This window comes from Canis lupus, chromosome 22, assembly GCF_003254725.2.
Source record: "Canis lupus dingo isolate Sandy chromosome 22, ASM325472v2, whole genome shotgun sequence".
In the NCBI taxonomy this organism is placed as follows: domain Eukaryota; kingdom Metazoa; phylum Chordata; class Mammalia; order Carnivora; family Canidae; genus Canis; species Canis lupus.
In genome coordinates this window covers 46,505,215-46,531,935 of record NC_064264.1, presented here as the reverse complement: position 1 = coordinate 46,531,935, position 26,721 = coordinate 46,505,215, and the positions used below count along the sequence as shown (strand labels likewise).

Here is a 26,721-nt window from a genome sequence, read left to right as displayed (position 1 = left end):
AAAGGAAATGTGTATGTACAAATCAAAGCATACCTGTGAGTACCAATCAAACTAAATGATTAATTTCTTTTTAAATTTTTATTTATTTATTTACTTAAGAGAGAACACGAGCAGGGGGAGAGGGAGAGGGAGAAGCAGACTCCCTGCTGAGCAGGGAGCCCAACATGGGGCTCGATCCCAGTATCCTGGGATACTGGGATCATGACCTGAACTGAAGGCAGATGCTTAATTGACTGAGCCACCTAGGCACCCCCAAAATGATGAATTTCTTTACAGAAAAATACTCATGATTTTGAAACTGTAAAACACCTTGTGAAAGTCTGACTTACACAGAGCATTTTCAGCAAAACAAAGATCAGGTTTTATTTCTTGGTTACTATACACCTTCATGAACTAACAGAGCCCATTAGCTACATGTTATTTTATATAACAAATGTCAATATTCACAGCTAAGTACAATGTAGTTTCTTGCAGAAGGAAACTGCTTAAATTCTCAGTTTTCTAAGAACAGTAAAAGCTATTTCGGCATTTTTTTAAAAACTAGTGAAAAGTATTAGTCATGTTATATACTAAGTTAATTTCCTCAGCAATGGCAAACGAAAATTTCTATTTTTACACCACTGTAGCACATTATTCCCAAAATGTACTACAATCTTCACATTTAAATGCTGATGAATTAAAACACAGACTTAAATATAACATTTAAAACAGAAGCTATCAATTTTAAAATCATAGCTGGGATATTGTTCTGCAGTTTTTCAAGAGGGTCCAATACTCTCACTGAATCGAGAATACAAAACGTTGCTTTTAGCCTTACAACTACATCTGAAAGTATGATTAGCTAAACCTAAAAAGTTCAATTAGAAAATAACTGCACTTCACTTAAAAAAAAAAAAAGAAGCTAGCTTTTGGAAAAGTGGAACAGGTGTACTCTCCCCAGTTCCTCCAACTACGTACAATTAAATTAAAATACCCAAGGCATTACCTATTTGTAAAAATATGAAAAGACTCAGAAAGAGAAGAAAGTAGACCATTTGAAGACGGCACATTTAGACTGAACTCACCCCAAATGCTGTGTTCTTTTTAATGCTGATATGCTTATGTTTTATGCACACAAATCAAAGTCGTGTCGATAATACAGATGTAATATACTTGTTAATTCTACACTGGGCACTGTGGCTGGGCAGGTAGCTATACTTGTGGGGCTGGGAGCTCAGACACAAGGAGGAAAGAATCCTCGTGTTCACCATTAGTATCTTGGTCAGACCTAAATTCTTCAGTTTCTTCACACCAAACTGGATAAGAAGATACTAATGCATGTTTAGAATTAACTTCCAATTTGCTTAGAATTTGAGGATAATTTTGTGAAAGACAATTGTCAGATTATTGGAAATTTGTTATAATAGAGAAGACATTTTGTCATATAAAATTCATATTTACCTCTTACATTTGTTAGAGACACCGATGCACATAACTTGACTTACATTGATTTTGTTTCATTAATTAAAATAATGGTAAAACTTAAAAAAAAAAAAAACCAAAAACATAACTAGGGACCTTAGGACCTGAGGGAAACATAATATGGTAAACTTCCTGGGGCTGGGGTTTTTTTTTGGCTTCATATACCTCAGACATGGAGCTGAAAAAGCCAGCAACCCAGAAATGCCTAGTGGGTGCAGACAGTTATACCAAAAACCCAGCAAAAGCCAGGTCTCTCAAGCCGAAGAACCTGGGAAGGGCAGCCGAACAAGATGGAAAGCTTTTTGAAAATAACAGCTCTACTCCAGCCAAACCCCACAGGAAAGAAAGTAAGGTCCCTCCCCTACCAAGGCTAGCAGCTCCAGAGGAGAGCCTCAGCTTCCTTCTGTTCTGGTAAGGCTATGACAAGGAGCCCACACCCCTACCAAGGTGTTGTCAGTAGGCCAAGTGGGGAACCAGGACTTTGACCCATGGCTGGAAATAGTGCCCCGAATCCTCAGCTGCTCCCAGCAGTAGTGAGAAGCCCCATAATTGAAGTATCAACGAAGGTCAAGCGGGACACCTCTGCCTCCCCAACAGCAACGAAATGATGCCCACCCCTACTTTGCTGGAACCATGTCAGAAAAAGCCAGCCAAAACAGAAGTTTTAATTTAAAAACAGTCTTACAAAATCACAGTATGCGGGTGTCAATTAAAAACCACGCATCATACCAAGAAACAGTAAGATCTCAAACCGAATGAGAAAAGGGCAGTTCCAACCCCAAAAGGACAGACATTATAACTATCTGACAAGGATCTAAAAGCAGCCGTGCAAACAGCAGCAGTGATACAGACACTCACAGTGAATGAGAGCAACAGGCAGCCTCGGCCTCAGCTACAAAAGAGTAACCAAATGGAACTGAAAAACAGAAAAATCCAAATAACAAGTTCACTGACTATGCTTCAGCAGCAGAATGGAGGTGACCAGATCTGATCAGAAGAACATGAGCTAAGAAAAACGAGCAGAGCTTCAGACACCTGAAGGGCTGTCCAGGAGAGCTAATGTTTCCATCAGCTAGAACCTAGAACAGGAAGGTTGGAAAAGTACCCCAAGAAATAACAGCTGAGGGATCCCTGGGTGGCGCAGCGGTTTGGCGCCTGCCTTTGGCCCAGGGCGCGATCCTGGAGACCCGGGATCAAATCCCACATCGGGCTCCTGGTGCATGGAGCCTGCTTCTCCCTCTGCCTGTGTCTCTGTGCCTCTCTCTCTCCCTCTGTGACTATCATAAATAAATAAAAATTTTAAAAAAATCTTTAAAAAAAAAAAAAAAAAAGAAATAACAGCTGAACTTCCCAAATGTGACAAGACATAAACCTATGTATTCTAGAAGCTAGTAAACTCCAGATAGGATAAAAACAAAGAAATCCACACCAAGATAGATCAGAAACATGTAAATACTTGAGACAAAGGAAAAAGTCTTGAAAGCAGTCAGAGGAAAATGCCTTATTTTTAGAGGTAAAACCATGAGACTAACAATGATTTCTCTTCAGAAACCACAGAGGGCACAAGAAAATGGTACAGTATTTTTCAGGTGCTGTAACAAAAAGGACGGTTAACCCAGAATCCTATACCACAAGAAGATTTCTATATACTCCGTGTACATGTCTTAGACACCTTAGACACATTATCTTTTACAACTTATATGTCTATCTCCCACAGTAATCTAGAAGCTTCTATTTACTGGAGTTCGATTTGTCTGATTTGTCAACATATAGCATAACAACCCATGCTCACCCCATCAAGTGATCCCCTCTGTGCCCGTCACTCAGTCACCCCCCTGCCCCAACCTCCCTTTCCACCACCCCTTGTTCGTTTCCCAGAGTTAGGAGTCTCTCATGTTCTATCACCCTCTCTGATATTTCCCACTTATTTTCTCTCCTTTCCCCTTTATTCCCTTTCACTATTTTTTATATTCCCCAAATGAATGAGACCATATAATGTTTGTCCTTCTCCGACTGACTTACTTCACTCAGCGTAATACCCTCCAATTCCATCCACATTGAAGCAAATGGTGGGTATTTGTTGTTTCTAATGGCTGAGTGATCTTCCATTGTATACATAGACCACATCTTCTTTGTCCATTCATCTTTCGATGGACCCAAGGTTGCTTCCACAGTTTGGCTATTGTGGACATTGCTGCTATAAACACTGGGGTGCAGGTGTCCTGCTGTTTCACTGCATCTGTATCTTTGGAATAAATCCCCAGCAGTGCAATTGCTAGGTGGTAGGGTAGCTCTATTTTTTAACTCTTTGAAGGACCTCCACACGGTTTTCCTGAGTGGCTGCACCAGTTCACATTCCCACCAACAGTGCAGGAGGGTTCCCCTTTCTCCACATCCTCTCCAACATTTGTTTGCTGTCTTGTTACTTTTCCCCATTCTCACTGGTGTGAGGTGGTATCATATTGTGGTTTTGATTTGTATTTCCCTGATGGCCAGTATTGCAGAGCATTTTCTCATGTGCTTGTTGGCCATGTCTATGTCTTCCTCTGTGAGATTTCGGTTTATGTCTTTTGCCCATTTCATGATCGGACTGTTTGTTTCTTTGCTGTTGAGTTTAATAAGTTCTTTATAGATATTAGATACTAGCCTTTATCTGATGTGTCATTTGCAAATATCTTCTCCCATTCTGTAGGTTGTCTTTTAGTTTTATTGACTGTTTCTTTTCCTGTGCAGAAGCTTTTTATCTTAAGTCCCAACAGTTCATTTTTGTTTTTGTTTCCCTTACCTTCCTAGATGTATCTTGCAAGAAGATACTGTGGCCAAGTTCAAGAAGGGTGTTGCCTGTGTTCTCCTCTAGGATTTTAATGGATTCTTGTCTCCCATTTAGATGTTTCATCCATTTTGAGTTTTCTTTGTGTATGGAATAAGAGAATGGTCTAGTTTCATTCTTCTGCAGGTGGCTGTCCAATTTTTCCAGCACCATTTATTGAAGAGACTGTCTTTTTTCCAGTGGATAGTCTTTCCTACTTTGTTAAATATTAGTTGACCATAGAGTTGAGGGCCCATTCCTGGGTTCTCTATTCTGTTCCACTGATCTATGTGTCTGTTTTTGTGCCAGTACCACACTGTCTTGATGACCACAGCTTTGAAATCTGGCATTGTGATGCCCCCGGCTGCAGTTTCTTTTTCAGTATTCCCCTGGCTATTCAGGGTCTTTTCTGATTCCACATAAACTCTCTGAAGAAAGTCCATGATGTTTTTATAGGGATTGCATTAAATGTGTAAATTGCCCTGGATAGCATTGACATTTTCACAATATTAATTCTTCCAATCCATGAGCATGGAATATTTTTCCATCTCTTTGTGTCCTCCTCAATTTCTTTCAGAAGTGTTCTGTAGTTTTTAGGGTATAGATCCTTTACCTATTTGGGTAAGTTTATTCCTAGGTATCTTATGCTTTTGGGTGCAATTGTAAGTGGGATTGACTCCTTAATTTCTATTTCTTCAGTCTCATTATGCGTATAGAAATATCACTGATTTCTGAGCATTGATTTTGTATCCTGCCACACTGCTGAATTGCTGTATGAGTTCTAGCAATCTTGAGGTGGAGTCTTTTGGGTTTTCTATGTACAGTATCATGTTATCTGCAAAGAGGGAGAGTTTGACTTCTTTGTGAATTTGAAATCCTTTTATTTCTTTTTGTTGCCTGATTGCTGAGGCTAGGACTTCCAGTACTATGTTGAATAGCAGTGGTGAGAGTGGACATCCCTGTCTTGTTCCTGATCTTAGGGGAAAGGCTCCCAGTGCTTCCCCATTGAGAATGATATTTGCAAAAAAAAAAGAGAGAGAGAGAGAGAAAGAATGATATTTGCTGTGGGCTTTTCATAGATGGGTTTTAAGATGCTGAGGAATGTTCCCTCTATCCCTACATTCTGAAGAGTTTTGATCAGGAATGGATGCTGTATTTTGTCAAATGCTTTCTCTGCATCTATTGAGAGGATCATATGGTTCTTGTTTTTTCTTTTGTTGATATGATCTATCGCGTTGATTGCTTTACGAGTGTTGAACCAGCCTTGCATCCCAGGTATAAATCTCACTTGGTCATGGTGAATAATATTCCTAACGTACTATTGGATCCTCTTGGCTAGTATTTTGTTGAGAATTATTGCATCCCTGTTCATCAGGGATATTGGTCTATAATTCTCCTTTTTGGTGGGGTCTTTGGTTTTGGAATTAAGGTGATGCTGGCCTCATAAAATGAGTTTGGAAGTCTTCCGTCCCTTTCTATCTTTCAGAACAGCTTTAGTAGAATAGGTTGTTTCTTCTTTAAACGTTTGATAGAATTCCCCTGGGAAGCCATTTGGCCCTGGACTTTTGTGTCTTGGGAGGTTTTTGATGACTGCTTCAATTTCCTCCCTGGTTATTGGCCTGTTCAGGTTTTCTACTTCTTCCTGTTCCAGTTTTGGTAGTTTGTGGTTTTTCAGAAATGTGTCCATTTCTTCTTTCCAGATTGCCTAATTTATTGGCATACAGCTGCTTATGTTTTTAAAATCGTTTGTATTTCCTTGGTATTGGTTGTGATCTCTCCTTTTCCATTCGTGATTTTATTAATTTGAGTCTTTTTTTGTTTTTAATAAGGCTGGCTAATGATTTATCTATCTTATTAATTCTTTCAAAGAACCAACTCCTGGTTTTGTTGATCTGTTCTACAGTTCTGGTCTCTATTTCATTGAGTTCTGCTCGAATCTTTATTAACTCTCTTCTTCTGCTGGGTGTAGGTTTGTTTTTTGTTTTTGTTTTTGTTTTTGTTTTGTTTTGTTTTGTTTTTTGGGTGTAGGTTTTATTTGTTGTTCTTTCTCTAGATCCTTTAGGTGCGAGGTTAGCTTATGTTTTGAGTTTTTTCCAATTTTTTGAGGGATGCTTGTATTGCAATGTATTTCCCTTTTAGGACTGCTTTTGAAAAAAAAAAAAAAAAAAAAAAAGGACTGCTTTTGCTGTATCCCAAAGATTCTGAATAGTTGTTATCTTCATCTTCATTAGTTTTCATGAATCTTTTCAGTTCTTCTCTAATTTCCTGGTTGACCCTTTCATCAGGATGCTCTTTAACCTCCACGTGTTTGAGTTTCTTCCAAATTTCTTCTTGTGATTGAGCAAGTTTCAAAGCATTATGGTCTGAAAATATGCAGGGGACAATCCCAATATTTTGGTATCAGTTGAGACCTGATTTGTGACCCAGTATGCGGTCTATTCTGGACAAAGTTCCATGCAACTTGAGAAGAATGTGTATTCAGTTGCATTTGGATGTAAAGTTCTGTAAATATCTGTGAAATCCATCTGTTCCAGTGTATCATTTAAAACTCTTGTTTCTTTGGAGATGTGCTTAGAATATCTGTCATTTGCAGAAAGTGCCATGTTGAAGTCTCCCAGTATTAGTGTATTATTATCTAAGTATGTCTTTACTTTGGTTATTAATTGATTGATATACTTGGCAGCTCCCACATTAAGGGCATAAATATTCATGATTGTTAGGTTCTCTTGTTGGATAGATCCTTTAAGTTTGATATAGTGTCCCTCTTCATCTGTTACTACAGTCTTTGGGATAAACTTTAATTTATCTGATTCGAGGATTCCTACCCCTGCTTTCTTTTGAGGATTATTTGAATGGTAAATGGTTCTCCAACCTTTCATTTTTTAATCTGTAGGTGTCCTTACTTCTAAAATGAGTCTCTTGCAGAAGCTTCTTAAGACCAAAAACTATGTCATATTCATTTCTGTGCCCCTACTATATTGTCAATACCTGACACAGGAGATACTCAATAAATATTTAGTGAAATATAAATATATACACTGATAAGAATACTATGCAGTTACTATAATTTATATTTGCCTTATTTTTAAAAACGTATATTTGTAGTAATTTTGCCAAGGCCAATGCTATCTAAGATACTATATCTTCAATGGCTAATGAATAGAAGAGCAAGGAGTTCAATTGTTCTTTTGTGCCCAGAAAAGACATATAAGGGAGGTTGCACAGTGCAACCAGCATGTTCTTACCTGCCATCTCTGATGAGCTCTTCAGCTGACTCGATTAGTTTATTCAGTTTCTTTACTTGTTTATAGTGTGCAAAACACCTTTTATGATCCTGGTCAAGTTTAAGACATTCACGAACTTCGCTGTTCACGTATTTAAAAAGAGGAAAATACCCCGAGTCAAAAAAATCAATGAGTAGTCTTCCATACCAAATACAGAAATCACAAAAGGTATTTTTTGTAACAATTAAACAAAATACACAGACTTGATAATTTACCAAACACTTTTACATATGTCATTGTTGTCCACATGTATTAATTCAAATTAAAATGATTTAAGTAGATTATACATTAAACACCCCATTTTGCTTCTGCAAATATAGTATCTCTCCTATTTAATAAACATAGCTCATGAAAATAAACTATATAGAAACAGAGTAACTTAGGGATAACACAAAATATATAAGTAGGTAAAGAATGTAAAAACAGCCTTAGCCACAGTTTTAATTTAAAATTAAAAAGAAAATGGGATTAATATCATACTGCCAACAATAAAAAGTTGATGAGATGTGCATGTGTCACTAGAACTGACCTGAGGGACAGTTCGTGGTCTCCTAGTTGATAGTACAGTGTGCTAATTTTATAAAAAGCCTCAGTATTATCATTCTTCAATTTTGATGCAGCTTTTAAGTCACTTATTGCTTTCCTAGGTTCCCCTTCTTTTATGAAACATTCAGCTCGAAGTTCCCGTAGTTCTGCATCCCAAACACAAACCTTAAGAAACAAGAGAACTAGACTTTAAGAAACAGCAAGCTATGCACACTCATACTTACATCCCACATATTTATCAACCTGAAACCATCTTCTGTTAATGTGATTTCCATACTGTAAATAGTATTAAAAAATGATACTATTTATTTTTTGACAAAAATAAGAATACATGGCATTACTATTAAAAGGTTGTTCCCAGTGAAGCATATCTGATTTTGAAAAGAATATTCTATAATCAGATTTTTGTACTTAATCAACAATTCTAATCTCTAGTCTCAAAAAAAAAAATCTAGGTTCCACATCTGCAAAATATTTCTGTTCTAATAACTAAACAGAATTCTTTTATAAATTATTGTCTCTTTGATTAATTTCAAATCCTCATATCACAAAAAGAAAGAAAAGAGGAAAACAATGAGGGAAGGCTGAAGCTTTATCATGTCTACTTTATCAAAAAGTCAACAATGTTCATAAATATACTAGTATTCTCCAAAATGTAAGCCAAAGTCCACCAACAAAGCCTGTGGACTTATCTTTTACCTATCTCTTAGAGTTGTTCTTTCTAAAATCATGTCAACTTTTCACATACATTAAAATATCAAAATCAACACTGTACATTAATTAAATATCTTGTATAATAAGCTAGGTCAAAATGGATAGTCTAACTACTGGAAGGTAAATATTATAACTTTATATTTCCTTAATAAAGCATTAACAAAATAATAAAAAATTAGTTCTACTGGACATCACATAATTTCCCCTACAAAATTATCAAAGAAGCACCTACTGTACATACAAGTTTACTGCCAAGATTAAGTGAAACAATGTATCAAAGTCCTATGAAAATGATAAACATGAATTAGAGTTGCCTCTACTTGAATATTTTAGTAGACTTTCTTCTGAAACCATCTGTCACTAAGTCCTACAGAGGAAAGAAAACTATAGACTTAGGTTTCCTATCAAGAACTCCGGATCTTGTCAACTCTTCATCTGTTTCTTCTCTAGAAACTCTTCATTCTAAATACTCCATCTTTGCCACAAACATTATTTTTCCTTTTCCTTCAACTTTCATCTTTTACCCCATTACTAACCTCTAGAGTTCTCTCCCCACCCCACAAAATGTAAAAGCAAACAAAAGTAGCAAAGCCAGAAATATATAAAAATATTTAACTCTTACTCCACAGCACATTCGGTACATTTACCGAAAACTTCAGTTCCAAATTTTGTACTAAATAAACACCATCTTTTTACCTTAGAGCGAAAAGCCCAAAGACCAATCTGATTTTATCCTATTTAGGTTTCTTGTAATACTTAACATGTCAAAGTGTATACATGCCTTAGAGTAAAAAGCAGTATGTGTCAGGCCTGCCAGCCGCAATGTCTAAGAAACTTACCTCTAAAATTTTATCAAGGAAGGTTATAGCAGCAGTATAATCTGAGCTCTCGAAAGCATCAAGTGCTTGGGAACGCAAACGCTGCATTTCATCTGATTTCACAATCTGGGACTGGGCTTCCTTTTCTTCGTTTTCACTTGGGTTAGATTTGAGCTATAAGAATGAGAAATTAAGCAGGGTTTTAATTTTTTTAATCTCTTAAATCTAATATCCACAGTACACACAAGTACACACCTCGTTCTATTTTAAATCCATACGTTCACTGAGGGAAAGGGTGAAGACGCTGGCCAAACTGGCTTGTCCCAGGTCTTGCGCCTCAGGGCTGACCAGTGGGAGGGCATCTTTACTTCCACTCGTACAGTACACAGGAGCGAGCTGGAAGCTGGGGGCAACAGACCTGCGTCACCCACACCTTACCAGGAATGTGAAAGGGCAGAGAAGAGTGCAGAACGCAATCTCCCCTCACCCTTAGACACAGCTCGGCAGGGTAATGTGTGTTTCATGTATTCTGCCTTCTAGCTCTACTTCCTAAATATGTATTTTTAAATACAAAATTATTTTATGAAAATAATGAAAAACAGGGAAACTGAAAGGAGGGCATGTTTTTTAGAGGTTACAGGACAAAAATTTGATATCAGAAGAGCTAAGGTGTAACGAGAAACGAAGAATTTATGGGGAAAGATGAGAGAGTAATACCTTATACTGAAAGATTTATAATGGAGTTTTAAGAGGTCTACACATTTTCTTGCTTTTTAAATAACTTTATTATGGTATAATTCATACTGTAAAATTCATGTGACTGTGCATATCTGATTTTTAACAAATTTACCAAGTATGCACCTACTACCACAGTTTTAGACCATCTCTAACAACCTTTTAGGATCCCTTGTGTCTGCTTATGGTTCATTCCCACTCCCAGCCCAGCCTTGGCCACAGTGACTCTTAACAATTTCTCCCACCAAATGGAAAAGTCTTAAGCTTAATGGCTTAGAGAACTTGGATGCCCACATTAAAAAGCTCTGATTTAGGGGCAGCCCGGGTGGCTCAGCGGTTTAGCACCACCTTTGGTCCGGGGCGGGATCCTAGAGACCCGGGATCGAGTCCCACGTCGGGCTCCCTGCATGGAGCCTGCTTCTCCCTCTCTCTGTATCTCTAATAAATAAATAAAATCTTTTAAAAAATTAAAATAAAAAAGCTCTGACTTAGGCAAGGGGGGACTATTTTCCTGGTTATTAGAGTTTCTGTGTAATAATTTCTGAAATCTAATATTCTTACTGAGATAGGAATTGTAACTGATAGCTTCCAATTCTGGGTGAGTTGCAGCCAATGGTATATTATTTATAGAATGTCTCTCCTTCAACTGACTAATCATACTGCTCCTCCTTTTAGCTAAAAAAAACACCCCCACTAGCTACCTGGTAGTAGAGAACACTCCAAATAACAAATGTCAAGAATATTATTTCTGAGTAGAGGCTCCATATTTCTCCATTTTGTTTTTAAGTTACCTTAGGTATTGTTTTGTCTATTTAACCATTGGCTTCTGAAGGAATGGATAAGACTTCAAGTATTCACAGGTAACTAGGAATTAACAACTTCAGCTTGCTCTGAGGAGGACCGGCCCTGCATGACTAAATTACTCAGCTCAAAGGGGTTGCTGTAAGGCCATGGCATGCTTATCTAGGATTCTTTTATCATCCTCAGGATGGTCTTGAACACTTCTGGCAGACCACATTGGAAAAAGGATAAATGTGTATGTCACTTTGCTCTGGGTAAAGGTAATTGATTACTTGTTTCCTATATGTACACTATAGCTCCTTTTTGAATAGAATACATAAGAATGTATTAGAGATCACCTCTTCTTAATGGAATTTGCATCTCTTTTTTCTCAAATGCTAGAGTCTAATCTCTACCACACGATGTTTCTTGTTAGAAGGTGAGAGCAGGGAAAGCTCTAAAGTTTGCAGTTGAGGATGGAGGGTTCAACTTCCCTCAGTGCTCAAACAATGGGAATGGGAAAAGGGAAGTGAGGTCAGGTCCTCTGGACCTCTCCGAGGATAGAGGAAGCTAGGAGGAGAGGGAGGGGGTTCTTACAAGAAAGTAAGAAAGGAGTCTGAGAAACAAACTACAGACTTACAACCCTGAGTGAGGAGTTTCAAAGTGAGTTAAGTGAGATGAACATTTTCACTCTTACCACAGGTTGGAGACTCCTCTCAAGATATTTACATGTGGGAAGAGTAGGGTCCCCAAATCACCTGTCCCCACCAATTACCTAGATAATATTCAAATCATCCTGAAAATCTACGAATTCGGCCTGAGATTTAAAGAGAGAACACCTGGAATGCTACAGTGAGAAGAGTTCACGCTTCTATCAAGGTAGGAAGACGGGGAAAAAGAAATAAAGACACAAAAGGCCTCCAAGGGGGAGGGGCCCCGCGAGGAGCCGGGCTAAGGCTGGGGCGAGTGTCCCCAGGACAGGAAAGCCCCGCCCTGGAGAAGCAGGAGCTTCACCGATCTTCCCGATCTTCCCGGTGGAAAGGCCTTGCAGGGAGTTAGAGCAGGACTCCAGGAGGGCGGGGATGTCCTCAGGCTCCCTGGGACACTAACAGACACCTGCGCCCCAGGAGAGTGCGCCGAGCTCCCTAAGGGCTGCAGCGCGCACGGCGTGACCCGGAGCAGCTCGGGGGGGGCTCGGGGGCGGCTCCGCGGAGGGGGCTGCGGGGCGGGAGCGCAAATCCAACAGCGCAGACCCCGGCACAGGGCGCAGGGACACAGCCCAGGATCCGGCCTCCCCCGGATCAGGCAGAGGCCGGGAGGGCCCAGGACCCCAAGGACGCTCCTGCCCCAGCTGAGCAGATCAGCAGCCCCGCCCCGGAGCCTCCAGGCCTTGCAGAGGAGAGCTCCGGGGTTACTGTGGGAGCTGACTCCAGGGCTCCAGAGCTGGCCCCGCCACTGCGGTTGTTCCTCCAGGGGCCTCACGGGGTGAACAACCCCCACTGAGCCCTGCACCAGGAAGGGGGCAGAGCAGCTCCCCCAAGTGCTAACACCTGAAAATCAGCACAACAGGCCCCTCCCCCAGAAGACCAACTAGATGGACAAGTTCCAGGGGAAGTCAAGGGACTTAAAGTATACAGAATCAGAAGATGCTCCCCCGTGTTTTTTTTTTCCCCCTTTTTGATTTGTTTCCTTCCCCCACCGTTTTTTTCCCTTTCTTTTTCTTTCTTTTTCTTTTTTTCTTTTTTTCTTCCTTTTTTCTTTTTCTCTTTTCTTTCCTTCTTTCTCTCCTTTTTCTCCTTTTCCCAGTACAACTTGTTTTTGGCCACTGCACTGCGCAAAATGACTAGAAGGAAAACCTCACCTCAAAAGAAAGAATCAGAAACAGTCCTCTCTCCCACAAGGTTACAAAATCTGGATTACAATTCAATGTCAGAAAGCCAATTCAGAAGCACTATTATACAGCTACTGGTGGCTCTAGAAAAAAGCATAAAGGACTCAAGAGACTTCATGACTGCAGAATTTAGAGCTAATCAGGCAGAAATTAAAAATCAATTGAATGAGATGCAATCCAAACTAGAAGTCCTAACGACGAGGGTTAACAAGGTGGAAGAACGAGTGAGTGACATAGAAGACAAGTTGATGGCAGAGAGGGAAACTGAGGAAAAAAGAGACAAACAATTAAAAGACCATGAAGATAGATTAAGGAAAATAAATGACAGTCTGAGGAAGAAAAACCTACGTTTAATTGGGGTTCCCGAGGGTGCCGAAAGGGACAGAGGGCCAGAATATGTATTTGAACAATTCATAGCTGAAAACTTTCCTAATCTGGGAAGGGAAACAGGCATTCAGATCCAGGAAATAGAGAGATCCCCCCCTAAAATCAATAAAAACCATTCAACACCTCGACATTTAATAGTTAAGCTTGCAAATTCCAAAGATAAAGAGAAGATCCTTAAAGCAGCAAGAGACAAGAAATCCCTGACTTTTATGGGGAGGAGTATTAGGGGTAACAGCAGACCTCTCCACAGAGACCTGGCAGGCCAGAAAGGGCTGGCAGGATATATTCAGGGTCCTAAATGAGAAGAACATGCAACCAAGAATACTTTATCCAGCAAGGCTCTCATTCAAAATGGAAGAAGAGATAAAGAGCTTCCAAGACAGGCAGGAACTGAAAGAATATGTGACCTCCAAACCAGCTCTGCAAGAAATTTTAAGGGGGACTCTTAAAATTCCCCTTTAAGAAGAAGTTCAGTGGAACAATCCACAAAAACAAGGACTGAATAGATATCATGGTGACACTAAACTCATATCTCTCAATAGTAACTCTGAACGTGAACGGGCTTAAGGACCCATCAAAAGGCGCAGGGTTTCAGACTGGATAAAAAAGCAGGACCCATCTATTTGCTGTCCACAAGAGACTCATTTTAGACAGAAGGACACCTACAGCCTGAAAATAAAAGGTTGGAGAACCATTTACCATTCGAATGGTCCTCAAAAGAAAGCAGGGGTAGCCATCCTTATATCAGATAAACTAAAATTTACCCCAAAGACTGTAGTGAGAGATGAAGAGGGACACTAGATCATACTTAAAGTATCTACCCAACAAGAGGACTTAACAATCCTCAATATATATGCCCCGAATGTGGGAGCTGCCAAATATATCAATCAATTAATAACCAAAGCAAAGAAATACTTAGATAATAATACACTTATACTTGGTGACTTCAATCTAGCTCTTTCTATACTCGATAGGTCTTCTAAGCACAACATCTCCAAAGAAACGAGAGCTTTAAATGATACACTGGACCAGATGGATTTCACAGATATCTACAGAACTTTACATCCAAACTCAACTGAATACACATTCTTCTCAAGTGCACATGGAACTTTCTCCAGAATAGACCACATACTGGGTCACAAATCAGGTCTAAACTGATACCAAAAGATTGGGATTGTCCCCTGCATATTCTCAGACCATAATGCCTTGAAATTAGAACTAAATCACAACAAGTTTGGACGGACCTCAAACACGTGGAGGTTAAGGATCATCCTGCTAAAAGATGAAAGGGTCAACCAGGAAATTAAGGAAGAATTAAAAAGATTCATGGAAACTAATGAGAATGAAGATAAAACCGTTCAAAATCTTTGGGATGCAGCAAAAGCAGTCCTAAGGGGGAAATACATCGCAATACAAGCATCCATCCAAAAACTGGAAAGAACTCAAATACAAAAGCTAACCTTACACATAAAGAAGCTAGAGAAAAAACAGCAGATGGACCCTACGCCCAGCAGAAGAAGAGAGTTAATTAAAATTCGAGCAGAACTCAACGAAATCGAGACCAGAAGAACTGTGGAACAGATCAACAGAACCAGGAGTTGGTTCTTTGAAAGAATTAATAAGATAGATAAACCATTAGCCAACCTTATTAAAAAGAAGAGAGAGAAGACTCAAATTAATAAAATCATGAATGAGAAAGGAGAGATCACTACCAACACCAAGGAAATACAAACGATTTTAAAAACATATTATGAACAGCTTATACGCCAATAAATTAGGCAATCTAGAAGAAATGGACGCATTCCTGGAAAGCCACAAACTACCAAAACTGGAACAGGAAGAAATAGAAAACCTGAACAGGCCAATAACCAGGGAGGATATTGAAGCAGTCATCAAAAACCTCCCAAGACACAAGAGTCCAGGGCCAGATGGCTTCCCAGGGGAATTCTATCAAACTGTTTAAAGAAGAAACCATACCTATTCTCCTAAAGCTGTTTGGAAAGATAGAAAGAGATGGAGTACTTCGAAATTCGTTCTATGAGGCCAGCATCACCTTAATTCCAAAACCAGACAAAGACCCCACCAAAAAGGAGAATTACAGACCAATATCCCTGATGAACATGGATGCAAAAATTCTCAACAAGATACTAGCCAATAGGATCCAACAGTACATTAAGAAAATTATTCACCATGACCAAGTAGGATTTATCCCCGGGACACAAAGCTGGTTCAACACTCGTAAAACAATCCATGTGATTCATCATATCAGCAAAAGAAAAACCAAGAACCATATGATCCTCTCATTGGATGCAGAGAAAGCATTTGACAAAATACAGCATCCATTCCTGACCAAACTCTTCAGAGTGTAGGGAGAGAGGGAACATTCTTCAACGTCTTAAAAGCCATCTACGAAAAGCCCACAGCAAATATCATTCTCAATGGGGAAGCACTGGGAGCCTTTCCCCTAAGATCAGGAACAAGACAGGGATGTCCACTCTCACCACTGCTATTCAACATAGTACTGGAAGTCCTAGCCTCAGCAATCAGGCAACAAAAAGAAATAAAAGGATTTCAAATTCACAAAGAAGTCAAACTCTCCCTCTTTGCAGATAACATGATACTGTACATAGAAAACCCAAAAGTCTCCACCCCAAGATTGCTAGAACTCATACAGAAATTTGGTAGCGTGGCAGGATACAAAATCAGTGCCCAGAAATCAGTGGCATTTCTATACACTGAGACTGAAGAAAGAGAAATTAAGGCGTCAATCCCATTTACAATTGCACCCAAAAGCATAAGATACCTAGGAATAAACCTCACCAAAGAGGTAAAAGATCTATACCCTAAAAACTATAGAACACTTCTGAAAGAAATTGAGGAAGACACAAAGAGATGGAAAAATATTCCATGCTCATGGATTGGCAGAATTAATATCGTGAAAATGTCAATGTTACCCAGGGCAATTTACACGTTTAATGCAATCCCTATTAAAATACCATGGACTTTCTTCAGAGAGTTAGAACAAATTATTTTAAGATTTGTGTGGAATCAGAAAAGACCCCGAATAGCCGGGGGAATTTTCAAAAAGAAAACCATATCTGGGGGCATCACAATGCCAGATTTCAGGTTGTACTACAAAGCTGTGGTCATCAAGACAGTGTGGTACTGGCACAAAAACAGACACATAGATCAATGGAACAGAACAGAGAACCCAGAAGTGGACCCTCAATTTTATAGTCAACTAATATTCGATAAAGGAGGAAAGACTATCCACTGGAAAAAAGACAGTCTCTTCAATTAATGGTGCTGGGAAAATTGGACATCCACATGCAGAAGAATGAAACTAGACCACTCTCTTGCACCATACACAAAGATAAACTCAAAATGGATGAAAGATCTAAATGTGAGACAAGATTCCATCAAAATCCTAGAGGAGAACACAGGCAACACCCTTTTTGAACTCGGCCACAGTAACTTCTTGCAAGATACATCCACGAAGGCAAAAGAAACAAAAGCAAAAATGAACTATTGGGACTTCATCAAGATAAGAAGCTTTTGCACAGCAAAGGATACAGTCAACAAAACTCAAAGACAACCTACAGAACGGGAGAAGATATTTGCAAATGACATCAGATAAAGGGCTAGTTTCCAAGATCTATAAAGAACTTATTAAACTCAACACCAAAGAAACAAACAATCCAATCATGAAATGGGCAAAAGACATGAAGAGAAATCTCACAGAGGAAGACATAGACATGGCCAACATGCACATGAGAAAATGCTCTGCATCACTTGCCATCAGGGAAATACAAATCAAAACCACAATGAGATACCACCTCACACCAGTGAGAATGGGGAAAATTAACAAGGCAGGAAACCACAAATGTTGGAGAGGATGCGGAGAAAAGGGAACCCTCTTACACTGTTGGTGGGAATGTGAACTGGTGCAGCCACTCTGGAAAACTGTGTGGAGGTTCCTCAAAGAGTTAAAAATAGACCTGCCCTACGACCCAGCAATTGCACTGTTGGGGATTTACCCCAAAGATACAGATGCAGTGAAACGCCGGGACAACTGCACCCCGATGTTTCTAGCAGCAATGGCCACAATAGCCAAACTGTGGAAGGAGCCTCGGTGTCCATCGAAAGATGAATGGATAAAGAAGATGTGGTTTATGTATACAGTGGAATATTACTCAGCCATTAGAAACGACAAATACCCACCATTTGCTTCAACGTGGATTGAACTGGAGGGTATTATGCTGAGTGAAGTAAGTCAATCGGAGAAGGACAAACAGTGTATGTTCTCATTCATTTGGGGAATATAAATAATAGTGAAAGGGAATATAAGGGAAGGGGGAAGAAATGTGTGGGAAATATCAGAAAGGGAGACAGAACATAAAGACTCCTAACTCTGGGAAACGAACTAGGGGTGGTGAAAGGCGAGGAGGGCGGGGGGTGGGGGTGAATGGGTGACAGGCACTGGGGGAGGCACTTGACGGGATGAGCACTGGGTGTTATTCTGTATGTTGGTAAATTGAACACCAATAAAAAATAAATTTATTTAAAAAAAAAGATATTTACATGTGGAGACTGGACCCTGCTAGCAGCATTCCCTTCCTCCTCTTTTCACGTTTCTTATTTAGTGTTTCATATTTCTGACCATCTCAGATAAACCTCTACTTAGGACAATATTTTACTTATTTCTTACCATGTACTATGATGAGTGAGCTTCTGGATATACACCCTTAACAGCTATGGCATAAGGGCTTGTTAAAAGGGGTGAGCTGCTCTCTAATCCAAATATACTCCTCTTTCTGGAACTTCAAGTGAAAACAATGGGTCGGTAGTTCTGGTGGGCAGACTTCTAAGATGGCCCCAAAAGGCCCCCATCTCTTGGAATTCATACCTTTGAGTGATCCCCTCCCCTACAGTATAAGATTAGAGCTGGTAACTCCTTTGAAAAAACAGAATATGACAAAGGTGACAGGATATCACTTCCTTAGGTACAAAACACTGTGACTTCATCTGGCTAGCACTCACTCTCTTGTTGGCAGTCTCCTGTCTTCTCACCTGCTCACTTCGATGAAGCAAGCTGCCATGCTGTGAGATGCTTTATGGAGAGGCCCACAGAAAAAAGAACCAAGGGAAGCCTCTGGCCAACACTCAGAAAAAACAGAGGCCTCTAATAGCTCAAGAGGAATCAAATCCTGCCAACAATGGAGTTTGGAAGCAGTTCTTTCACCAGCTAAATCTTCAGATAATACTGCAAGCCTATGTGACACCTTGACTGTAGTCTATGAGAGGCCTTGAAGCAAAGGACCTGGTGAAACCTGCCCTGATTCTGGAACCCATGAACTCTAAGAGAAATGTGTGTTGCTTTAAGCTGTTAACTTTGAGGAATGTGTTAAGTAGCAATAGGTAACTATTATAGTAGTTTTATCATTTTCAACAGCCAAGTTGTGAATATTTCCAAAGAGATTTTGTATTAATGTTTTCTTTTTATTTTTTTAAAGATGTTATTTATCTATTCATGAGAGACCCAGAGAGAGGCAGAGACATAGGCAGAGGGAGAAGCGGGTTTCCTGAGAGGAGCCTGATAACAGGACTTGATCCCAGAGCCCCAGGATCACGACCTGAGCCAAAGGCAGATACTCAACCACTGAGCCACCTAGGTTTCCTCTGTATTATTAATGTTTTAAACTAAAATCTAAATAAGGAGGGAAAAAACTCCAAACCTTGACTTTATCACTTACTATCTGTATATTATTTGCATTTTCTTCACTAATAAAAGGGGAATAATAATGATGTGGAAAACAAAGGCAAAAGAAAAAGTCCATGAAACAGAGAAAGTGACCTCTAGAATTCAGCTGCCTCAATGTTAATACTTTGCTAAGGGCAAAAGGCAATCTTAGCCTGATTACTTACTGTAAGCCTACTTTAACATATATATAAAAATTCCTTTGGAAACTTCCTTTACCTCTACCCACATCACTCTCCCTGCCAAGACACATGTTAGCAATCATTCCCCAAGCATACAACCCACTGATATCCTCTGAAGGGCTTCATGACTAAGATTTTATTAGACAGTAAAAAATGACCTTTTCCTAACAATGGCAAGCTCCTCGAGGTACCCTGGAGGTCTGTGTTATCCCTCTTCTCCCAACCTCAAAGTATATAATCAGTCACCTATCACAACCCCAGTGCAGCTCTTTCTGCCCACGGTCCTGTGCCCATGCTTTAATAAAACCACTTTTTTGCACCAAAGATGTCTGAAGAATTCTTTCTTGGCTGTCAGCTGCTAATGCCAACATTTCCTACATCATTTGGTGCCCAATGTGGGGCTCACTCTTCTTATTGGACTCAGCCTCAGTGCAAACTTGAATACTTTCTCTTTGTTTATTTTCATTTCAGGGGCTTTTCAAGGAGTATGGTCTTACTGGAACACTTTCATGTTGATTGCTCAGGGTGCAACCCTTTAGCCCATGGTTACTTGACAGGGAGGAAAAAGCTTGCCTTTTGGCTGGAAGCTAGTACCCTGGCCAGAATGGTAGTAAGACCCAGAAACTCGATGCTCTCTCTTCATTCCTGTCCTTATACAAACCTGTCTTAGACACAGGACAGCCACCTAAGTGACTAGCACAGCTGTCAATCTTAAGACTCCCATGTTGGGGGGGAAGGGTACCTAGATGGGTCAACTGGTTGAGTAACTGATTCCTGATTTCAGCTCAAGTCCTGATCTCTAGGTCCTGAGATCGAGCCCCACCCTAGGCTCCATACTCAGCGTGGGGTCTGCTTGAAATTCTCTTCTCCCTCTGCCTCTGCCCTTCCCTGCCGAGTTTTCTCTCTCTCTCAAATAAATAAATCTTTAAAACAAACAAAAAAAGAGTCCTATCTGAGGTTTCCTCCTCACTGGTCTAATGTGATGCCCTTCACATCTCTGGTCTAGCCGCTTCTTGCTGCAAGATCTCTACTGGGACCTCCATAGCCACTAGGAGCTGGCTGAAACCAGTATCCAGTTGAATTAAAGCCCAACCAGGGATCATTTCCTAGAGAAATTGGCTGTAAAAGACTACATATGTTGTAATGTCACTTAAACCATGATGGATTTCTAGCTTTACTCTTTTCTGTCAATGTCCTCTACTAACTACTTAAATTACATTAGGCAATTTCCCCTTGTAAAACTTTTCTATTATTCTCCATGGGTTAAAAATGGAGGGTTCAGAGCACCTAGTTGGCTCAGTCAGTTAAGCGTTTGCCTTCAGCTCAGGTCATGATCACAGGGTCCTAGGATCAAGCCCCACATCAGAAGCCTGCTTCTCCCTCTCCCTGTGCTGCTCCTCCTACTTATACTTCCTAGCTCCCTCTCTTCTGTCAAATAAATAAATAAAATCTTTAGAAAAAAAAAATGCCAGGGATCCCTGGGTGGCGCAGCGGTTTGGCGCCTGCCTTTGGCCCAGGGCGCGATCCTGGAGACCCGGGATCGAATCCCACACCAGGCTCCCGGCGCATGGAGCCTGCTTCTTCCTCTGCCTATGTCTCTGCGCCTCTCTCTCTCTCTCTGTGACTATAATAAATAAATGAAAGAAAGAAAGAAAGAAAGAAAGAAAGAAAGAAAGAAAGAAAGAAAGAAAGAAAGAAAGAAAAGAAAGAAAGAAAGAAAGAAGAAAGAAAGAAAGAAAAAAGAAAGAAAGAAAGCAAGCAAGCAAGCAAGCCAGGCTCTTAAAGGTAAGGCACAGCCCTCAAGGCAAGACACACAGCATCTTGGTGCATACATTGCTACCCATTTTGCAGTCTAGAATAAGATGGAGAAGTGGGGGAACCCTAGCTTTCCTCTTCTAGGGCCTTTAACAGCAGAGCAGGTATCACAGCAATTTTGTGAGAGGGACACGCTGGGTCACTTTGATACCAGGAATCTCTGACATATCCTGTGGGATGCCACCTGGGAGTCGCGGGAGATTTTTCTGGTAATGGACCCCCTCTCTTCTTCAGTCCCAGAGACTCTCCCTTGGAATGCCTTTGAACCCACTGGAAACAACTGGGATTAAAAGTCATCTTTTTTGCTAAGAAATTCTGAGATAACCAAGCTTATTTGACCTTCAGTAATCCCTGGTAGAATGAAAGTTTTGTATTTTATGCTGATAACTCTATAGCCATGAGGAAATCTGAAGTAGGCCATGTTAAGTCTGAGGGGGATACTCTTCATTCCTGACAATGAGGGGAAGAGGAGGAGCCAGTGGTGCCAGAGGCACCGAGGATGGTATGGGAACCAGTTAGGCAGGCCACACCCAAGGTGGTGCAGAAACAGGGAAGAGGAGGCAGAAGAGGTTTCTGTTAAAAAGACAAAGTTTTCTTGGACTATTGGTCTGCTCTTGATAAGAAAATGTAAACAAAGTTGTTTTCTCCTCTCTTTCCTGCCCAGAAAAGTTTATAGGTTTTTCTTTATCAGGTCTTTGATGAGCTGAAATCCTTAAGCATGTGCTTTAAAACTTTCTAAGGTTTTAACAAATTTCTCCAAGATTTAAATCATAAAGAGTCTCTGATTAATTAGGCTTGTTTATTTGGTATGCTACTTTCTGGGATGAAGTCATCACTCAATATTCTGATTACTGAAGTGTCCTGTGTCACAGAAATAACTGAATTTCCTTGTCAACTGCATCATAATGAACTTTCATATCAAATAATTAACAATGTCCATTGCTGAGTTTTTGTCATTTATTTGTTCTGATACTCTTACAAAATGAGTTTCATCTTCAAGGAGATTCATAAAAAGGTCTTTTAGGCCAAATATAGGTATCTGCAATCTTTAAGATTAAAACTGAAATGGTAAGAATTTCCAGAACTAACTAAAAAGCTGCATTCGAATTGAATAAGAATTAGTAACATGAAACTAAATGAACTGAGGAAAATGGTTATATTATTGTGACTCTTATTTGAAACATTGCTGGCTCTCTAATGTTTGCCCTTCTAGATTAAGGAAACTTTCTCTTATGAATTAAAAAAATGTGTTAAAGTATTCAGTTGTGAACAAACTGAAGCATTTAACTTTTCTCTCTATTCAAAAAAGTCTCAGTGAATATTCTTTCTTTCATAGCAATCATAGTTATTTCCATCAATTCAGTAAGAATCTGTTCTTGTAACAGGACGTCATTGGAAACATTGGCTATTTTAAGGCTTTGACTAGAATGTCATATTTGAGAGAGACATGCATAGACTCAGATTATGACCAGACAGCTTTGAGGTTGTCTTAATGAAATATGGAGCCACAGAGCCCCTTGGAAATGTTGGCCTACTTACTTACCTACCCTTAATTCCTACCCTATCTTATTAATTACCTACCCTACCCTACCTACTTACAGAGTTTCCAGCAGCCTTATCAGGTGAGGAAAGAATGTCACTACCTGGCAGGTACAGGAACCTCAGAATACTTTGGGGATCTTGTGAAGAGGAATTCGCCCAAATCTACAGGTATTGCAGGCATGTCTGATGGCAACTATTTGGTTCGGCTTCTGGCCTTAAGAGGCTACTAAAAGTTCAATTTAGATTCCTTATGAGAAGTTCCAGCAAAGCAAATTTTAAGATTTATACAGCCAATCACTATTCTTACGGAGCCTATGTAAGTAATTAAGGCCAAGTTTGTTTAAATTGCACTTGTTTTACAAATAAATTAGTTTTAGTTTTAATTTGGCAATCTCTGGAAATAACGGTGATTTCACAGAGGAAAAAATATATTTCAATAACCCACCTTTGAAGATGGGAAACTCTAGTTCTGATTGTCTTTGAATGTTGTTTGCCTTAGCTAGACAACTTGAGGTAAACTTCAGAGAAACTGTCACAATAGCTCATGTATAGACAATCTTCATGTTTCTTATTCTGTGGGGATATTAAATAAGCATGCACATATGATTATTTATTTAAATAGCTGGAAAATGGGATGAATACCTCAGCAATTGTATAACTCAACTATCACCTTAACCAGTTCCATGTGGCTGGGATGACAAAATCATTCCGTAAAAGTCAAAGCTTTCCTTACTCCATAGAGTTAACTATGGACCTGTAGATAGAGATAATGGATGGTCCCACTTTCCCTGTGATTGGACTGGATGATGCACCTCTTTCTCCTCTCTTTCCTGCCCAGAAAAGTTTATAGGTTTTTCTTTATCAGGTCTTTGATGAGCTGAAATCCTTAAGCATGTGCTTTAAAACTTTCTAAGGATGCCCTTATCTCCTGAGACCAGTCTTCTTCCACTTGCCAGTGATTCCTTATAACTAGGATATTATTAAGGCTGGACCTTAAACAGAGAGAGTTTCTCAATGGTTTTATTCTTTAGTCCTATTTGTCCCAGGAACAAGGATATTAAGAAAAAAAAAAAAAAGCATAGGACTGGCTTATTAATAATGAAGGGACAATCTTTATACCCAAAAATAACCAATGGAAGGTAATACAAGGTTTATGCCAGGCTTCTCATTTGGGTAAAAAGACCACTGAGGTGACAAAAACTTTGCTAAGAGAAATTGTCCCTAGATTTGGAATCCTTCAGTCCCTACAAAGTGACAACTTTTGTTGCACAAATAGCTCAGCAAATAGCTATTAATTAAATAGCTATTAAGGACAACTGTTAATTGTCCTTAACAATTAACTACTATTTACATTAAACCTGCCATCCACAATCCTCTGGAAAGGCAGCCCTCCAAAACCGAATAGTCCTTGATATTCTGACTGCAATTCAAGGATGCCTGGCTCCAATGGGACCTAATGGCCATGTAGCTCTAACTTGTGTCCATAGCTTCCCCTAGGCTTCATAGGCTGTTATACTCTGGTTTTGCCTGGATGCAAAAAATCATTATTAAAACCATTGCCAACCCAGCCAACCTTCCGAATTTAAAACAATGATAGAATGTTCTGTGTTTCCTTAGCATGACCACCTACCATCCATCTCTGTTCCCTCTTTGGGACTGGAAGATGTTTGGCAAATGGAAGCTCTTAGTAAGTACATGGTCAAGCCCTAAATGACTCAAAATAGCATTCTTCTCTTAAATACTTAAGTAACATAAAAAAGCAGTTTTACAAAATAGAATAGAATTAGATGTTTTAACTGCTGCAGCACAAGGAACATTTTGTGCCATCATAAAAACAGAATGTTATGTATACATTCCAGATTTCCACAAAAATATTTCTGGGTTTCTAACTGATGGGAATACTTAAATTGGCACTTTAAATGATCCCTCTCTTTCCTTTAATGATTGGTTAAACTCCTGAACTAGAGAAGGATTTTTGTCAACTATCAAAGGATTGCTGTTATTTGGGCTTCTTTGCTTTTTTGTCATTCATGTTTTGCTGTCTCCTCCCATTTCTCTCCACTGAGTGCCCAAATGCCTTCACTGCCGTAACTTCAAGCTGACAGATGTTCCTTTCCACTCCGGAAGACTCACACATGTGGTCTCCCTTGGATTCAGCTGCCTCTGCCTTTCCTAACTCCTGTATATATATGCCCCAAACTGACTGATGTTGATCCATAGGTAGGACATCTCTATAGCCTTATTTGACAGGAAGAAGTTACAGAAGATAAGACCTTCCACCCTCAGCAATCTTAAAGATTTAAGGAGTCAAAATTGTTCAGGGCGGAATGATGTGGGAAACAAAGCAAAAGAAAAAATTAAATTTCCTTACTACTACTTATAGCCCATTGACAAGTCCTTGAAACAGGGAGAGTGACCTTCCTCTAGGAATTCAGCTGCCTTGATGTTAATACTTTGCTAAGGGCAAAGGCAATCTTAGCTTAGCATTACCCTGACCCCCCCAGGATCCTATAAGTCTACTTTGATGTATAAAAATTTCTTTGGAAACTTCCTTTATCTCTATCTGCCCCCCTCCCCAACCCCCACCCTGCCAAGATTCATGTTAGCAATCACCCTCCAAGCATACAGCCCACTTATATACCTCTGAGGGGCCTCATGACTAGATTTTATTAGACAGCAACATATGACCTTTTCCTAACAATAGCTAGCCCCCTTAAGGTCCTGGAAACCTTGTTTCCAAAATACTTTGGAGCTCTGTGCTATCCCTAACCCTCTCCCAACTTGAAAGTATATAATCAGTCACCAGTCACAACCCCAGTGCAGCTCTTTCTGCCCACAGGTCCTGTCCACATGCTTTAATAAAACCACCTTTTTTGTACCAAAGATGTCTGAAGAATTCTTTCTTGGCTGTCAGCTCCAAACCCCAACAGTTCCTACATCAATAATGCTAACACCCTGAGGAGCAGTCACTGAGAAATTAAAAAGATACTTCATACGACACACAGCAAGTACTCCAAAAAATGCTAATAAAAATTCCAAGTTCCTTTTTTGAACTTTCTATAGTATATATATTCAAAATGAGGACAGAATGCAACACTTTAAGCAGCCATTCAATTTATTTCCTATTGCATTGCATATATCAGCCAATTTAAACTGGGTGCCCTCTACAAAATTAGCACAATTAAAGTCCCAGAATGGTACCCTGGTGGCTCCAGTCAGTTAAGCGACCAACTCTAATGGTTTTGGCTCAGGTCCTGATCTCAAGGTCATGAGATCAAACCCTGCCTTGGGCTCTGTGCTGGGTGGAGAGTCCACTTGTCCCTCTCCCTCTGTTCCTCCCTGCCCCATGCACGACCCCCACTCAAATAAATAAATAAAATCTTAAAAAAAAAAATCCCAGAATAAAAACTTAATTTGACTGGAGGTCAAAATAAAATTAGATTTTGGCATAAAATACGTTCACCAAACTGCTTGTTGCTCAAGAAATTAATCCTTCCAACCCTATTAAATTTAATTATGGTTTTAAGAGGTAAGTAGTACAAATTTACATTTTTCATTTGATACTAATTGATAACATAGAAAAATATGTAATATTTGAGGTATACTGCAATATCCCCCAGTAACCTCTAGAATTTGCCTTCACAAATTCTTTCTGCAGTCTTTGTTAAGAGAACTATACAAAAATAATGCCAACTGATTTGCATGTCAATAAAAAGATCCAATTTTTGAAAAACAATTATATCCAAGTCAAGGGGTGGGTGATTGAATTAAAGTGTTCTAAGATCCCTGTAACTTTCTAGAGGAAGCTAAAGATAGTGATTACCTATATATCTTATTAATAAGCACGCATTTTGAAATTCCTGAAGTAACAACTAAGAGAAAAAGACATAGTATGTATAAGGTATAGGAAGAACAGAATAGGGGCACCTGGGGGGCTCAATCAATTAGGCACCTGCCTTCTGCTCAGGTCATGATCGCAGGGTCCTGGGATCAAGCCCC

At 39.6% G+C, this 26,721-nt stretch overlaps 1 protein-coding gene across 2 annotated transcripts in view; it reads right to left on the bottom strand.

Moving 5' to 3' along the window:
* Positions 1 to 26,721, bottom strand: part of DNAJC3 (DnaJ heat shock protein family (Hsp40) member C3) — a 91,715-nt gene that overhangs the window by 21,680 nt on the left and 43,314 nt on the right. For both annotated transcript variants that reach the window (XM_025441326.3, XM_049099400.1), the window contains 3 exons: positions 9,654 to 9,806; positions 8,084 to 8,265; positions 7,516 to 7,635 (listed from right to left, as the gene is read on the bottom strand). In XM_025441326.3, coding sequence (XP_025297111.1) covers positions 7,516 to 7,635; positions 8,084 to 8,265; positions 9,654 to 9,806 — 455 coding nt within the window. The remainder of the gene's footprint in view (positions 1 to 7,515; positions 7,636 to 8,083; positions 8,266 to 9,653; positions 9,807 to 26,721) is intronic.